At 37.3% G+C, this 16640-nt stretch overlaps 2 protein-coding genes across 3 annotated transcripts in view; one reads left to right on the top strand and one right to left on the bottom strand.

Moving 5' to 3' along the window:
- The window catches only part of zranb1a (zinc finger, RAN-binding domain containing 1a), a 29205-nt gene extending 24516 nt beyond the window's left edge, over nucleotides 1-4689 (bottom strand). The window contains exons 1-2 of one of the 2 annotated variants that reach the window (XM_034707588.1): nucleotides 4562-4689; nucleotides 2428-3283 (exon numbers count right to left, since the gene is read on the bottom strand). In XM_034707588.1, coding sequence (XP_034563479.1) covers nucleotides 2428-3259 — 832 coding nt within the window. In that variant the 5' untranslated portion in view covers nucleotides 3260-3283; nucleotides 4562-4689. Of the gene's footprint in view, nucleotides 1-2427; nucleotides 3284-4375 lie in introns of both variants that reach the window. The other variant, XM_034707587.1, reaches the window with a different exon arrangement.
- A 2513-nt stretch (nucleotides 4690-7202) lies between these two features.
- On the top strand, nucleotides 7203-10988 carry hpdl (4-hydroxyphenylpyruvate dioxygenase-like). The gene is made up of 5 exons (XM_034708803.1): nucleotides 7203-7962; nucleotides 8062-8228; nucleotides 8321-8472; nucleotides 10105-10232; nucleotides 10376-10988. The coding sequence occupies exons 1-5, from the start codon at nucleotides 7268-7270 to the stop codon at nucleotides 10566-10568; spliced, it is 1335 nt and encodes a 444-aa protein (XP_034564694.1). The 5' UTR covers nucleotides 7203-7267; the 3' UTR covers nucleotides 10569-10988.
- Nucleotides 10989-16640: the final 5652 nt, after the last annotated feature.

Raw genomic sequence — 16640 nt, 5'->3', positions numbered from 1 at the left:
TCCGGTCATTCTGTGCATGCTCGTTCCCTTGTACTATCGTGATTACGCACATATTCCAGGATGGCCACCCGAAGCAAGCCCTGGACTCGAGCCGAGACTATTTATTTAATAGGAGCCTTAGAAGAAATGGATATCATGAAAAGAGTTGATCGACGGAAGCATAAAAATGTGGACCTTTTTAAAGCTGTAGCGTCTAATTTTAGCATCTAATTGTACTTATTGTGTGGTATTCCATGTTGTAACCGAAAATAAAAGAAGTAGGAATTGGAGTCTTTTTTCTTCCGGTACACGTAAATACATCACGCCCGCCTCTGTCCAATCAGAACCCTTCCCAACCCCCAGACCTTAAGCAGAATTGAATAAAGACAATTAAACGTGTTTTCCATGTAAACATCAATTCGGAATTACTATTTCCATGTAAACGCAAAGGAGAATACTTTAATTCCGAATGATTCAATTCTGAATAATTCATTCCAAATTAAAAAAACATCATGTAACTGTGGCCAGTGTCTTTGAAACATTTCAAATCTTAAGTGTTTCTCAAATGTCCAATATAACCTCCTTTTCTTTCAGTGAGGGTCAGAGGTCACTGGTAAACAGATTTAGTGAGGTTTCTGATGACTTCTCTGCTGACTCTGTGTGCTGCCCCTTGTATGGCTTTCCAAAGATGCTCTTTTGAGCTGTATTTCTTAACATCACTGTAAATTATCTCTTTTATTATTGACCACAAGTTCTCAGTTGGCTTGAGATCAGGTGAGCAGGCAGGCCCAGTTCATGAGGCGATTTTAAAAGACTTTAACCGTTTTATTTTGTATACAAATGTAAAGAAAACTGTTGTTTTTGTTGAAGTTTGAATACAGTTGTAGTAAAAACTATTATTTTCAATCAATAGAACGTTTAAAATGGTGCCTAGTTTTTAATTTTCACAAGTTATATGCTCTTATCACCAACTTGCATAATACTTCGGCACGCTCATTTCTGCAGATTCTGCATTTATTTAAAAATACAGCCGAAAAGCATCATTTTAACTTCACAGTTGAAGAAATATATTCACTATCTGACTTCCTAACAAATTTGAAAACGACTGTTAACATAGTTTTTTTAAATATTCACAAAAATGCAACTTGCATAATAATTTGGAACAGGGTGTAAAGGCAGAACGATATTAAAAGTGACATAAAGAGACTGGACATTCCTACACTGGGGAGCTCTAGGTTTCCCTGTGACCTAAGGGTAATGTTTTCTACTCCACAACAACAAGCTGCAAAGGGCAGTCAGTGCAAAGGTGAGGAGGACACTGATCATGTGCTGCCTCCATGCTTTTTCTGCTCTTTTTTTTGTTGACGGGTGTTCATGTCTTGTCAGGGCTATTTTTGCCTCCTCAGGGGCCTCTGCTCAGCACATAAGCACCACTGTTTACAGGCTCTGTTGACCGCGAGCCAGGAGAGCCCTCTGGTCCACGGGCTCCACTCTCGCTGCGCTGGCCAGACGGCCCATTCATCCCCACCGGCTGGGAAGCACTCACACCCTCTCAGTTTCTCAAAGACACTCTTCAGTGGCACCGGCAAGGGGCAGCTCTTGGGGTCCGGGGGATGAGTTGGATCAAATTTCTACTCGCTGTAGAGTTGTAAACCATTACTATGCTGCAATTCAGCATCATTTATGCTTCGTTGGTGAGAAGTATCAGCTCACTGCAGCAGATATTTGCGAGCTGAAAAGGTCTACCTTGTGAAATTAAACCCTTCCCACAGAGCTTGCCAGGGTCTTGTTTTGCTAAATTCCTGTTGTACTATAATATTTGTAGTCAAAACAAAGAGACATGTTGTTCATTCATTAATAAAATACCAAGGGGATCACAATACTATGCAACCTCGGCCTTCCCAGGGTGAGGATAATCTGCACTGTAATAAAAGAGACTTAAACCACACTAAATGTGGTACGATAAGTAGAAATGAGACTGCTGTTTCTGACTGGAGAACCTCGCTCTGCCACCACTGAGCATGACATTAGAAGTGTTGTCCCAATGTGAACAAGTATGAGTGTTCTGGAAAGGTAAGGAGGGAAATGAGGGCTGAAGAACTGTCACACATTAACAGAGCCTGATAAATACTTGCTAATCATTACAATGGAATATAACATGGAATATGGATGTTTATAAGCAGAAAATTAAAAATCAAAGTCGTGTTTCTTCATTATTTTCCATTGGAATAATCTATTTATATTTTTTTTAATTTGTTGTTCAGCAATTTTATCCAACTATGGCAAAATATGCAACATAAGGGGAAAAAATGTGACCTTTAATCACTGAAAGAAGCTAATCCTCATTTCAAGTCAAGAAATGTTAATTAATGTATCTAATTTTCTGTGGATTGACTTATTACTTTGTTGTTTTTTTCAGGATATGCAATGATGTATAAATAAACTCACCAGCACATGCATTGAGGAACAGCCAGTCTGTTTTCCTCATTCGGTTTCTAATCTGCTTTAGCTTCTTGAAGTCGACCTCCTGCTCCTCTTTGCTGCTCATGGCTCCAGCTGCGAGCTCAATCCTCTGGAAGTCCATTTTCACATTATCTTCCCTCTTGGGCGTAGGAGGGGACCTTTTCTGGCCCGGTCCCCCGCTGCAACTGCCCCTCCACCGAGCCCGGTCCTGCTCGTTGATCAGTGGCGTCGGCTCGGCAGACTCCGCCAGCTCTATGGCTTCTTGGTGTTTGGGCTTGGGGTGGTCGCACACCACACACTTTGTAGTTTTGGGCCAGTTCTGGTAAGTGCAAGCTGTGCATGTCCAGTGCTGATGATGGGTGTTGAGTCTGTTTCTGTCATTGTATTCCTCACAGGTATCCACAGGGGAGTGGGGCGCAGTACGGCAGCCTGCGTTGGATCCTGAAGTCTGGGGGGACTCTGTGGGACTGCTGGTCCTCTGGCGCTGACACAGGCACTGTGTGCAGCGGATGGCCCGGGGCCAGTTCAGGTAGGTGCACATTTGACAGGACCACTTAGTGGCGATCTCAGCCACAGTAGCCGGCCTGACTCTCGGCCTAGCGCTGGAGTCGGGGCAGATGAGGAGGCTACTTCCACTCTCAGTCCTGGGGGGGTCCCACTCCAGGGTGGCGTCCAAAGCAGGGGTGATTTTGTAAGGTTCCTCTGTGATGATGGGACCCCTGGACCTCTGAGCCCGGCACATTGTGCACTTAACCGCAGATGGCCAGTTCTCATAAGTGCAGTAGTCACAGACCCACTTTACCTTCTGTTCCGTCATTGTGGATCACTTTGGATGGTCAACCTGTGGTGAGAACTCCAATTAGATGTGGGGCATGAACTAAACCTAATCAAATCATCTTAGGGATCACTTAAAAGATGAATGATTGTTTGTTTTAAATACAAAATAGAGACATTCAAACCCTCCAAAGTACTGTATGTCTCACAGGAGCATATGTTTGGACACCTTTAAGAAACCTGACTGAGACTCAGATGCTAATAAAAGATTAGAAACATCTCGTCAGCTGTTCACTATCAGTCACAGTATGGAGCATAGTTAACAGTATGAGTTAGATTCACATGATGAGTTATTGCAAGTTGAATCTATAAGTGCATCTTAGGTCTACTTCCCTCTTACCTTCTCAACCTTCATGGCACAAAAAAAGCTCAGGATCTCATAATCTTTGATCTCAGGGTCTCTTATCACTATGTGTTCCCCGGGTCAGGACTGTACTTAGAAAAAAGGTCTTCAGGTTTGCTGAATGCCTTACGAAAGGTTCTGAAACTTTGTGGTCGGATAACTTTGAATGCTTGTAAGCGGTCCTTAATAAATGCCTTGGGAGGCTGAAGCATCTGTCTGCAGATGTTTTCTTTAAATGTCACTCAGGCTGTTTTTCTGGGGGTATTTGTTGTGTGTAGCTGTTGTATGTATGTGTCTGCTATTTTTGTATTCAAGATTCAAGATTCAGATGGTTTTTATTGTCCATTTTTCACCATATATAGGAAGACATACAGGGAAATTGAGATTTATCTCTACCAACTCATAAATAGCAAACATTTAAATATAAAATACAATATAATTATAATAAAAATACAGTGTTGTCTTGTCTTGTCATGTCTATTTGTAACTCTGTCACTGTGCTGCTGCCTATCTTGGTCAGGATTCTCTTGTAAATTTTAATCTGAATGAGTATTTCCTGGTTAAATAAAGGTTAGAAATAAAAACAATTAATAAAAAAGTCATCTGTTTAGTGTTAGCTTGCTAGCTTACAAGCTACACACCTAGCATTCATGGCTACCGTGAGTTTAAGCTGCTAACAGAGGTTTAATATGAGTTACATTTTAAAGACATGCCTTTATCAAGAATATCTGAAGATAAAACATGTTAAATTCTTACCGTACTACAGCTAAGCTGGTTTCTCAAGTGCTGCTGAAAACCACAACAAACCCTTCTTGTCCAGTCCTCCTCCTCCTCCTCCTGCTGCTCTGTCAAACCTTTCTCAATCCGAGTTCTTTCGACCTCCTTTACTCTCACATGTTTACCTCTGAGGACACATTAACGTCTTTCAAAAACAAACCACACCTTGGCAAAGAGTCGCACTCCTTGAATCATGGTTTAAATCGGCGACACCCCCATGGTTTACATTGCTCTCCGTGTTGTTTAATGGCGGCGACACTGAGACAAATGAGCAGCAGAGCCAAAATAAACGCTCGGTTGCCTACGTCACCAATCATCTGGCTCAGCGCTCGATGCCATTGGACAAAAGGGGGAGTACTGTGATGCCTTCAGAAACAATCCGACATATAGCTACGTCATGTTTAAATGTATTTTTTTTAGTTTGAAGAAAGTGTAGTTTCAAAACTAAAGGGAGAAAATAGTCATTGCTCTACACTTTGTAGCTTATGAATTCCCCATTATGATCCAGTATTAACTCCAAGGCTGTATTACTTGAAAAATATATCACCTAAAAGGAAAAAGTAAATGTGAGACGGTGGGAAAAACACATCCCAAAAATTCGAGCTTATGGGAAACAGTGAACGCTCCGCCACTCATGTTGGTTGTGGGGTAAAGTTATGTCAAATTTATAAATAAAAAAATCTATCACCACTATCTCCATATTGTTCAGTGCTTATTACTTCAATTCAATTTTTTATTTCAATTTTCTTTTTCTTTTCTTTTTTTTTTTTTTTTTAAATTGTTTTATTTGTTTTATCATGGTTACTTTATTTTATCTATCTTAAATTATTTTTTTATGTGTTTTATTTGTTTTACCATGATTATTTTATTTTATTTATTTTGTTTATTTTATTTTTTTAAGTGTTTAATTTGTTTTATCATGATTATTTTATTTTTTCTATTTTATTTTCTGACAGCGTTTTATGTTCTGCATTTTATGTTCTGCGTTTTATGTTCTGTGTGTTTTAACTTATTTAACCTCACTGTGCAGCACTTTGCTAAACTTGTTTTTTGTTTAAAAGTGCAATATAAATAAATTAGTTTGGATTGAATTGGAATTCATTTTTGCGTATTTTTTTGTCCCACAAATATAAGCCTTATTTTAGAAATGTATTTAATTATTTTATGTCTCACAGAGAGAGGTCTTTTCTTCCTGCTTTTCTTCCCATAATATATATATATATATATATATATCTATATATATATATATATATATATATATATATATATATATATATATATATATATATATATATATATATATATGTTGTAAGATATGCTTATTTTTTACCTCTTTTTTAATTTTAATTGCTAATAACTTTTTAATAATTGTTACTTTATAGGCTCTTGTTTGCGTTATATATATACATATATATATATTTTATTTTTATTTTTTTTATTTTTTTTTGCACTGTCTACTTTGCTACTGTGACACTTGAATTTCCCCGTTGTGGAACGAGTAAAGGACTATCTTATCTTATTTTATCTTATCTTATCTTATCTTCTTTTATCTTATCTTATCTTAAATTGAGTGATACAATTATAATAGGTTGAGATATAAGCAGGTTTCAAATACAAGACAAAAACACAAATGAATGGAAGCCCAAAAAGGACATGATTAAATACATTAAATTTTCTCTGTTTTCTCGAGATACCAAGCTTAGCTTTCTTGAGATAATGAGAAAAATTGTCTTGTTATCAGTTTCTTTAAAAGATTTTATTTTTTTCACAAACATTGTTTTGAAAATTTTACCTCTATAAAGAATAAAAAGACATTTTGTTACATGACATTTATCTTACAGGTTGAAGATCAAAAACACATAAAACAAGCTTCGCTCTCTGGATAAAAAGAGACAAATGATCCCATTAACACAAGGAAAATAAGTTGAGATCTCAAAATGACAAGCTCTGTTTTCTGGAGATAATGATAGAATGAACTTGTTACCTCGAGAAAAGTGAAAAAATAAAATGCATTTCATCCATTGACTGTATAAATAGACGTACTATATGTGAAGTTTCCCATCTGTTTCTGAAGCACTGTTTTGAAGCCAATTGTCGACAGGAGCCATATTGGAAATCCTGATGTCAACCTAACTGCTGTCAATCTAGTGTGAGGTAAAGAGGCGGGCTTTGAGCCTCCTCGCTAACAGCTACAGTGTTCCCGTCAGCTGTACCTCTCATTATGAAAAAACGGTAATTTTAATAACTTAAAAATTGCCTTTTTGAGGGCATCCATTGTTTTCAGTTACAGCATCAATAAAATAACCTGCAATGCTTCTAGCCATATCATTTTTCCTAAGAAACCATCAATGCAACCACTGATGCATATTCCATAGGGCTTTAATTTGTCATAGCCATCTATATGCCATACATAGTTTGGCCCACGACTGACATACACACGCCGTCTCAAACTGTTGTGCACATACAGTTCTACCCCGCACCCATCCATCACTCGCATCAATTGACACACAGTTTCCCAGCTGTAAGTCTATGAGGGCATTAATGTCTGCAAAGCTTTGTCTCAGCCCCTTCAAATTGTAGCTGTGGCGCAACACACATTGAAGCCGATTTAGGCCTATCTCATAATTATGACTTAGTATCTCATTATTATGACTTAACTTTTTTTTTTTTTTACTTTTCTCCCCAAACTTTTTTTCTTTCTTTTTCTAAAAAGAAATTATTATTTTTTTAAATTTTTTTTTTTTTTTTAAACTGGCGGGAATGGGCTTCTGTACTCTACCCACCTCTGTATGATTAAAAGAATAACGGAGAAATAGAGCAGTGGTCTCTTGGTTTGTGGACACGCCCCCTGTCAAAACGTCACTTTCAAACATGGCAGCTTACTTGAGCCGGTTACACCACATTTCGCTCCACGTTTCTAATGTGGAAAAAATAGCAAATGACCTCGTCTCTAAATTCAAATTTAATTTATTTGCTACCAGGCTAACAGACAGGTCCAGGCAGCTCGCTTTCAGGAAAGGAGCGGCTGTTTTCATCGTGAATGAGAGACCAAACCTCAGTGATGCAAGGGTGAAAGAAGAACTTGAAGGCATCTCAAACAAAATTTCATCAAGTCCACATCTGGTAAATATCGGGAAATACAACCAGGATGATTCTGCAAAATATCTGTATGATGTGAACCCACATTACTCCGTGGATACTGTGAGTAACGTGTGCTTCGAGGTGCAGGATGTGGAAAGGTCATTCAAAACTCTCCGCCATATGGGCTGCAATTTCCTGGTTCCTCCCACCACGGTGCGGGACGACAGGGGACTTGTCACCTACTCCGTGGTCAAATCCATCGTAGGGAATGTGTGCCACACGCTCATTGACAGGACAAAATATGAGGGGAGCTTTTTGCCAGGGTTTGATGTCATTGAAAAGGACTTCAGCTTAGAAGAAGAAGACACATCTTGTCCTATCACACATTTTGATCACATCACTTATGCCTGTCCGAGGAAAACAACCCACCAGGTCATGAGGTGGTATGAGAAACTCTTTGGTTTCCAAAGGTTTTTCATTGACAGGTGAGAACATGTCTTTTTTTTAAACATACCAGTTATTACAATCTCTGTTTTTCTCACCTTGGCGTCGGATCCAAATTGTTGGTTTGTCATTTTGAGCAGGAATGAAGACATGGATGAAGGTTTTGTAGTAAACCAGGATGGTATTGGTCTGCGTCTCACTGCCATGGAGTACTGGAAATGCAGCGAAGCAGGCATCACTCTCCCCTCTGTGGACAAGAAGGAGCCTGACTGCAAGTTTGTCATTGCAGAATCACTGCCTGAACAAGGTAACAGCAGCAGTCACACCCTCTTTAATTCTGCTATGATAATTGATGATATAACAGCTGCTGCATTGCTGCATGTTTACCTTTTATATCAGGCAGGAATCAGGTTGACACCTTCTTGGAGAAGCACAGAGCCCCTGGGATCCAGCACGTTGGACTCTACACTGAAAACATAGTTTCTACTGCGCATGTGATGGCTGAAGCTGGGGTCCAGTTCTTCTCTCCTCCTCTCGCCTACTACACTGAGGTTTGACTGACTCTTTTAGAACAGTTCAACACTCAACTCAACTCAACTTTATTTATATAGCACCTTTCATACATAACATGCAGCCCAAAGTGCTTCACAGAATAACAGAGACAGAAAACAACAGCATAGGTAAAATGATAAAAGGCAGGATTATGAATAAAATACTTCAAAATACAATAAAATCAATACAGTGAAATTAATAAAATAAGTAATAGTGGAAAGAAAAGTTAAAAATAAGGTAGCGGTAACAAGATCAGATGAATACAAGAAATACATAGATAAATAAAAATTAAAAGAGAAATATATTTTAAAGCAATGATTCAAATAATAATGCTTAAAATAATAATACACTACATTTAATAACATGTATTGCAATAATAACATGATATTGTTTGGCATTTATTCCCCAGGTTAAAGCTCCTGTGATGTGTTTTTAATTGGTTATGAAACATCCTGAAATCAACAGTGGTGCCTCTTTATGACCTACAAAAGCAAATTATATGTATAGAAAAAACAGAAAAAAAAAATGCATGTATGTGCTGCAGGGGGTAGGTGTCAGACAGGGTAACTGACAGCACGGTGAAGAGAAATCCCTTCTTTAACTTTTCCCACATGAAATATTCTTGATGTGTAATTCATTTCACTGCTGTGCAAAATCAAGATGGAACATATTTTTCAAAAAACAGCTTCAGCCCCACATACAGAGGCCATAGCCCTCGCTGCAGAGGTTGCAGGTTCGATTCCAGCCTCAAGCATTTACTGCATGTCTTCACCCACTCTCTACTCCCCACGTTTCCTGTCTCTCTTCAGCTATCCTATCAAATAAAGGCAAAAATGACCCAAAAATTTAACTTCAAAAAACAACTTTCATATGCAAATATATGCAATGTATCTTTTTGTCCACAGGGGACACAAAAATCAACACAGACAGTTGCTCACCGGAGCTTTAAATAAGATTTAATTGTATGTGTGATTAAATACTAACTACAGCCAAATCAGGGCTGTTTCAAAGCTACTGAGTGAAACTTTATTGTTGTATGTTTGGGTTGTTTATGGCGCCCCCTGTGGACGAAGCAAGAACACATCCCTTGATCTTTTAACCCATGGTCATGTTAGTTTTTGTAGGTCATAAACAGACATCAGCATTATTTCCACTTCATTTTATAACTACTTAAAACTCCTCACAGGAGCTTTGTAAAGCAAAATGCAGAGCTAGGATCATGAATTCAAAGCTCTGCCTTCTTAAATTTACCCAGATGGTCCACTTTGTTGTAAATCACCAGGTACCAGACTCTTATCCGTAACAGAGAAACTATCCATCACTAGATTTTGAGATTAGAGGGGTTCTGTAAAGCCCTTAGGTTGTGTTTTTAATCTATCAGAAAACTTTACAATCAATATTATACATAGCTACGGTGTAACTTTATTATAATTTAGACAAATCTTTTGATCAAAGATCATCTATTGAGAGATTAACTGTGTAATTTCCCAACAGATTATCTAACAAAACACTTTCTGTGTTCAAGTATCGTCTTAGATGATGGCGTTTAATATTTCCATGTCATATTTGCAATGTGTCAGCTTCATACATGGTTATAAGCTATCTTACCTGTATACTGTGTTTTGTGACAGGTGGGAAGACAGCAGGAGATAGAGGAGGCAGGACATGACCCCCAGATGCTAGCGCAGCATGGCATTCTGCTGGACACAGATCTGCACCAGGATCCGGCATCACAGACAACACCCAGTGAAAAGAAAAGGTTCGACACAAACAAGAGCTGTATTTTTCTAATGGTGTTTTGTCTTGTTCTGGATAGTAGCTCTCTGCCACACTAGCTTTTGTTAAAAAAAAGTTGTGAATTTAAAGAACACATTTCCTTACCTGGTTTTCGTCTGTTTCCAGATACCTCCTCCAGGTGTTCACCAAGCCCATCTTTGAAGAAGACACCTTCTTCCTGGAGCTGATAGAGCGAAGAGGAGCGACAGGTTTTGGAGAGGGGAACATCAGGGCGCTGTGGAGGTCTGTCCAGGCACACATGGAGAACCAAAGGGTGGCAGCGGGGTCCACAAAAACTGTGCAGACTGCTCAATATTAGTCACTCCAACTTTTTTAAACTGAGGTTATTTATGTCTGTTTTTATATCAATGTAAGAGCACTTCAAAGGGAGAAATATGTACAAAGACTGTAATTTATTTACTGAAAAGTTTACCACAAGTGCTTTGCATTTCAGCTGAGGTTCATATCAAGATCCAAATTGCACTGCTTACAAAGTAAAAATAATAAATATAGTGTTAATATCTAGCTTTGACCTGACTCAGTAGATAAATAAAAATAAGACTGCACTGAGAAGAAACTGGTACAAACCAGAAGTCACATACTGTACTTGAAACATTTAAAAAAAACGTCTCTGTCTGTAACAGTAAAAAAGATGTCTTTGTTCTGAACTGTGTCAAAGTTAAGCTACTGACTGACTCCCCCAACAACTGTTCCTCAATAAATCTGTTCCTCACAGTCAGCCGTGAAGACCAATTACTGTCCTCAAAAACTGCTCTGTGTTTCTTAAAATGTGGGTGGGCAGCTTCTTAAAATCAGGGCTCTTTTTATGGATCAGTTCACTTTAGGTTATGGAGAGATGAAAAGTGAGTTTTGAGCTGGTTATAAAACAGACTGATATCAATAGAGATGCCTCTTCCTGATTGGTCAAAGCAAATAGGAGCATTAGCAAAACACTGACACTTCCTTTACTGTAATTTGTAATGCCTGTAACACTTATGGGGTAGTTGTCAGAGCAGAAGTTTAACAGCATACAGAAGAGAAAGCCTTTTTTTTACTTGGTCCACAGCAAATAATAGTTGTGAGTGATATATGTGACTGTTAATTTCGGCCTTTTAACTTCTCAGCTTCATGTTTCCGCATTGCGTTTATCTCTGAGTATATAGAATAGATGCCTGTATTGTCTCTTTACACAGTACAACAAAATTCAAAAGTTTTAGATCAGAAAAAAACAGATGAAGACACTACAACTGAGCGCGGTCTTAGCGTACTGGCGAAGTAGCTGTTTAGCAGCTGGCCTGGGTTCGATTCCAGCCTACGGCCCCCTTCCTGCATGTCACTCCCCCACTCTCTCTCCCAGTTTCCTGCTCTATCCACTGTCCTCTCCTATCTAAATAAAGGGGGTAAAAGCCCCAAAAACACAACTTAAAAAAGACACGCCAACAAAAACATTAAACTGACTGATAAATATCAACAAATAACAGTTGGGTTATTCCACCTATAACACCAGAAATAGATTTCATCGTACAGGAGTGGAAAACATTATGCATTTTGTGTTCAGAGTTCTGATAGCTTCAGGGAAAGAAACATATTTACCTCCTGAGGAATTTGCATCCAGAGAAGTAATGAGGTTATGAAATGCAAGGTATTATGTACTATGTTATTACCTCATAGTAAATTAAGCAGGGTCTTCTGACACATAACCCCACAAAACTACTTACACAACAAAACTACTTACAATGAACCCTATTGACTTAACACTTGAATTGTTGAGCGTCTGGTAAAGGTAATAATGTAAGTCAGAGTTTGAATGCAGACTAACTTTTTACATTTGTCTTAGGATAAAGTTTTGCCACATTTCATTGTTAACCCTCCTGTTACGTTGTGGGTCAAATTAACCCTTTTTAAAGTTCAAAAATAAAAATGTTAAAAGTATTTTTTCTGTATGAAAAGTCTTTGCTTGGCTTAATAGGTGAAATCAACATATAAAATCAAACTGTTTCATTTCACATTTTAGGCAATACATGCCTTCCAAACCAGCTAAAAACAGCCTAAAAATCTGGGCAGCATGTGACAGAAGAGGAATCTCAGGTTAATTCATCAACATCACTTATTTAGGTCTTTCCAATGTACATTTAAATAAGTTTTAACAAGAATTTTCATTAAAAACAAGTGAGATATCCTCATTGAATCATGATCTATGAGGATTAAAGAACACCATTGCATCAGATATTGATTAAAATGGTTAGTAATGGAGTTAATAATGAGATTAAAACAATGTTTATTGGGATTGTTTGGGGTTCTGACACTTTTGGATAATTAAATACCCAGGAACATTATTGCTCTTCCTGTGAAACAGACATAACAGGAGGGTTAAAAGGCTGGCATAAACTATACATAATGATTATAACAATCTATAATAATATCATATAATAACACAATGCCCTGAATGGTGTATTTATAATATTCAAGTTACTGTATTTTACGTGCACTAGCCGGGTGTTAAGTTTGAATGCAAAACTTATATTCCACAAAACTGTTTTTAATGTTCTACTTCTATGTTTACCTCACTGAGTGGGTGGGCTTCTTATCCCTATGCTGTTTAATTTTTGCAGAAGTTGTCTTGACTGATCTGGATTTATATTTCATTTTACTTATCCTATACACATCACAACGATGGAAAAACAAATCTGATCTGAGCTCCAGGCCCATGAACCATTACTGGAAGAACAGCTGCACGTCCTTCAGATGCTGCAGAGGATTTAGTGATGTGCATGCTTTGGCAAACACACTGCTTTTGAGCCTCTTAGAAGGCATCTTCAAAACCCACAGGGATGTGCCAGTTCAATTAAGTTGGCTGTAAACATTATAGGCGGGGATTAGTGGGATAAATGGGAAGCAATGAAACTTAGATTCTGTTCCATGAAAGCCATATGCTCTCTTTTTTTTTTTTTATGTTCTGACTGTAGTTACAGTAACCCCTTTGTGTTACACCGGAGAGTAACTTCAAAAACTCAGAGTGAGACTGCATGTACTTCTGCATTTTGACAAGCGGTGTCAGTGTTTTTCTTTTAATCAAGTGTCACTGTATTAGCCCAACTCAACTTTTTCAAAGATGCATATGTATTTATGGTTTCTGCTTATGAATAACACAGACACTTTATTTCTAACACACTTTTAGCACAAGAAGTCTACTTTCAAACAAGTACCTGGTTCAGCTGAGGGAGATTTGAATGTTTTATCTTCATTTAATTAAAGTTATGAATAATAGTTCTGAATCTCAAATCATAAGATGAATTTTGTTCAGATGGGGAGGACTAACTGTTTATTAAAGTTGAAAAGAGATGGCCTCTGTAACAAGAGCCTTTAACAGCCATCTGTCTGCAGCCACTGTGAACCACAGATGGCATACAGCATTCTGCATGGGGTCTCAGTACTGCGAGTTGGAACCCTCACTTCCTATTGGCTGTTAACCATATGTTTGCTACAGTAACATTAAGAAAGTCCAAAAGTAATGACTTAACACTCAGAAACCACTGCTTGTTATTCCTCAGACTCATAAAAAGCTGTTATGAGTCACTTTAATCTAACTGCTGTAGGACTGGTGGATACTGCCCCCTATGGTTTTCACAGTCACAGCACATACTGCCAAGTTTGTTGAAGTCCTACTTTGTCACAGTGGGCTATTTTGTTAATTTTTTTCCTGAAGACTCATCTGTCCCTTTAAGGGCTACCACATATCCAAGACTTGGTGTATCCCACACTGTATTTGTTTGCTAAATCTCTCACTCTGCAGACTGCTAAAGGGGTTTGAGTAACAAAAAAAAAAAAGTGTCGCCCCCTCACTGTAGCCCACACATTGGAGGAGACAAATCCTCAGTGCCCTTTAACACAAAAGGCAGACAGTCTTAAACCGAGGAGGACAGTCTGGGGGAGATTAGTGGCACACAACAGATGTTACTCCTTGATTAACAATAGTGTCTGCCAGGGGTGAGATTCAGCTCCCCACCCATTTGGGGCCCAGTGTGTTCGCTCCAGCCTCTCATAAAATATATGAACTTACTGCATACATTCGATGATAGCATAAGGATGTTAAATATGTTGTTTAAACTCATTTTCTTGTGCTTCTTTTGTGGATGTAAATAAAAAAGTATCCAGCTGCCTCACTTTTGTAAAGTTTGCTGCGACTTTAACTCACTTTTATCATTTCAAATTAGATGTTCAAAGATTCTGACTCTGCGTTATGGTGAAAGAAGAGAGGTTGCACAATGACTGATTGATAGGATAAAAAAGAAAATTGAATGTTGCTTTCTGCTCAGCTGTTCACTTCTCTTACCTCTTTTGCACTGCACTACAACCACTTTATTCATCCATTATAAGTTGCCTTATTCAGGAGTTATATATGTATCTACTGTGTATTTCTGTTCTACATTCACTGTGACCACTTTATTCATTCAGAAATAGTTTTTTACCCGGTGTTTACATATCTTTTTTCCACTGTACTCAATTTCTTTATGAAATGTGTTCATTTGACCCTTTAACCCACCGAGTATTACTCTATTTATACTCTCTCTTGATATATATGTTTGCCCTAGTTAATTTATCCACTATCCAACCACAACCATGGCACATTCCCCACACTTCTTATTTTCAGTTGTATGTATGTATGTATGTATGTATGTATGTATGTATGTATGTATGTATGTATGTATGTATGTATGTATGTATGTATGTATGTATGTATGTATGTATGTATGTATGTATGTATGTATGTATATATATGGATGTGTGTAAGTATGTGTGAACGCGAGAATGTATTGCTGCTGTGCAGTTATTGACCTAACTTTGTTTTTATGCCACTGCTCTTTTGTTTTTTAACTGCCCCCAGGGATAAGTAAAGTATTTTGAATTGAATTGAATTGAATTGAACCTCTGCAGGCTTTCAGAATGACCAACATAGGGAAGAAAACAGGGACATACTCTTCTGTTAATAAAGTTTAAATACTCAAAAGGTGAGAAAGAGAAGGTTTGTAAACACCTCCTCAAGTGATATCATGTGCAGGTGACTATGTGAGCACTGACTTCCCAATGTGTGTTTGCTATATATAGACCACTAAACCGGAACAGTTGAATAACAGCATGTTGCATCTGATTTACGTCATGCTAGATCCACATTTTACTTCCTTGACGGAGAACATCTGTTTGTGATAAAGTTGTTTTAAGGGCTAACTTTTATTGCACTGGAAACTTAGCAAAAGGGAACAATCAATGTAAATATATCATAGATCCCTCCAACTTCCTCTATTTGGTTCCTGAAGCCACACACAGATGGCAAGTTATCATGTTACACCACTGTATATTGTGAAAGTACCTTGTCTATAGGCACAGCTCAAAACTGTGATTACTTTTCATTACTGCAGGGTGGGTGAGACCAGTAGTTACACGCGTAGGGGGGTAGTTTTACAAAAATCTTTCGCCGATTTATAATACAATATAGTTATAATTATAACTTTTATTTATATAGCACCTTTAAAAACTAATTTTTACAAAGTGATTTGACAAAAAAAGCATGGTTCAAATAAAATAGCAAAAATTTTGAACGACAGGGAGGAGGAACTTTAACAATGCAAAACAAAATGCAACGCAAGAGATTAAAAGGAATACCCGTCAATTAAACAGAATGAAGTGGTGGAACAAAACACCAGTAAATCATTATTGAGAGGTTTTTCAAGAATAAATAAAATAAATAAATAAATCAAGAGAAGAGTTCATTTGCAAAAATAGTTTACTCACTTTTGAAAAATTAAAAAAAAAATTCAAAATTTTCTTTTACTAATACTAGCTTTTGGTATGATAAATCAACTGAGGTTGGGTGGCTTTGACTAAGTCAAAATGACTTTACCAATCAGAGATATCTTTAAAATGTAACTTTATTAGGAATCTATATAAAAAAGAAATATGTTTTTTCAAAATTTATAAAAATTTAGTTATCTGTTTTTTTGCAAAAGAACTCTTCAAATGGATAAGTAAATAAAAGCATTAAAAGTAATACATTAAAAAATAAAATAAAATAAAGTAAAACAATAATTAATCAAATACAATTTAAAACAATTAATTATTTGGATAAAAATTAAAAATAATAATAAAATAGAAGTAAAAAGTGGTTAGAAAGATACAATCACATAAAAGCAAGTCTGTAAAAATGGGTTTTAAGAAGAGATTTAAAATATGTCAGTGATTTATGAATCTATTTACTTTCCTGCAAACACACAATTTTAATTTAACTTGATAAAAACATCATTTAGGACACGTAACATGAATAAGTAACGTTGAATTGACAGATAGAGAAGTAACAGTAACTCAGCGGACACCCCTCTCCCCCTGTCAAAAGTGG

This window comes from Notolabrus celidotus, chromosome 18 (assembly GCF_009762535.1).
Source record: "Notolabrus celidotus isolate fNotCel1 chromosome 18, fNotCel1.pri, whole genome shotgun sequence".
Taxonomy (NCBI): Eukaryota; Metazoa; Chordata; class Actinopteri; order Labriformes; family Labridae; genus Notolabrus; species Notolabrus celidotus.
This window is presented reverse-complemented; position numbering and strand designations above follow the sequence as displayed.

What these genes read in the sequence shown, in the direction of transcription:
- hpdl (XM_034708803.1), top strand. Translation starts at nt 7,268, where the DNA reads ATGGCAGCTTACTTGAGCCGGTTACACCACATTTCGCTCCACGTTTCT. An exon ending in CTCTCGCCTACTACACTGAG is followed by an intron (nt 8,473 to 10,104) that starts GTTTGACTGACT and finishes GTTTTGTGACAG; the next exon opens with GTGGGAAGACAGCAGGAGAT. An exon ending in ACACCCAGTGAAAAGAAAAG is followed by an intron (nt 10,233 to 10,375) that starts GTTCGACACAAA and finishes GTCTGTTTCCAG; the next exon opens with ATACCTCCTCCAGGTGTTCA.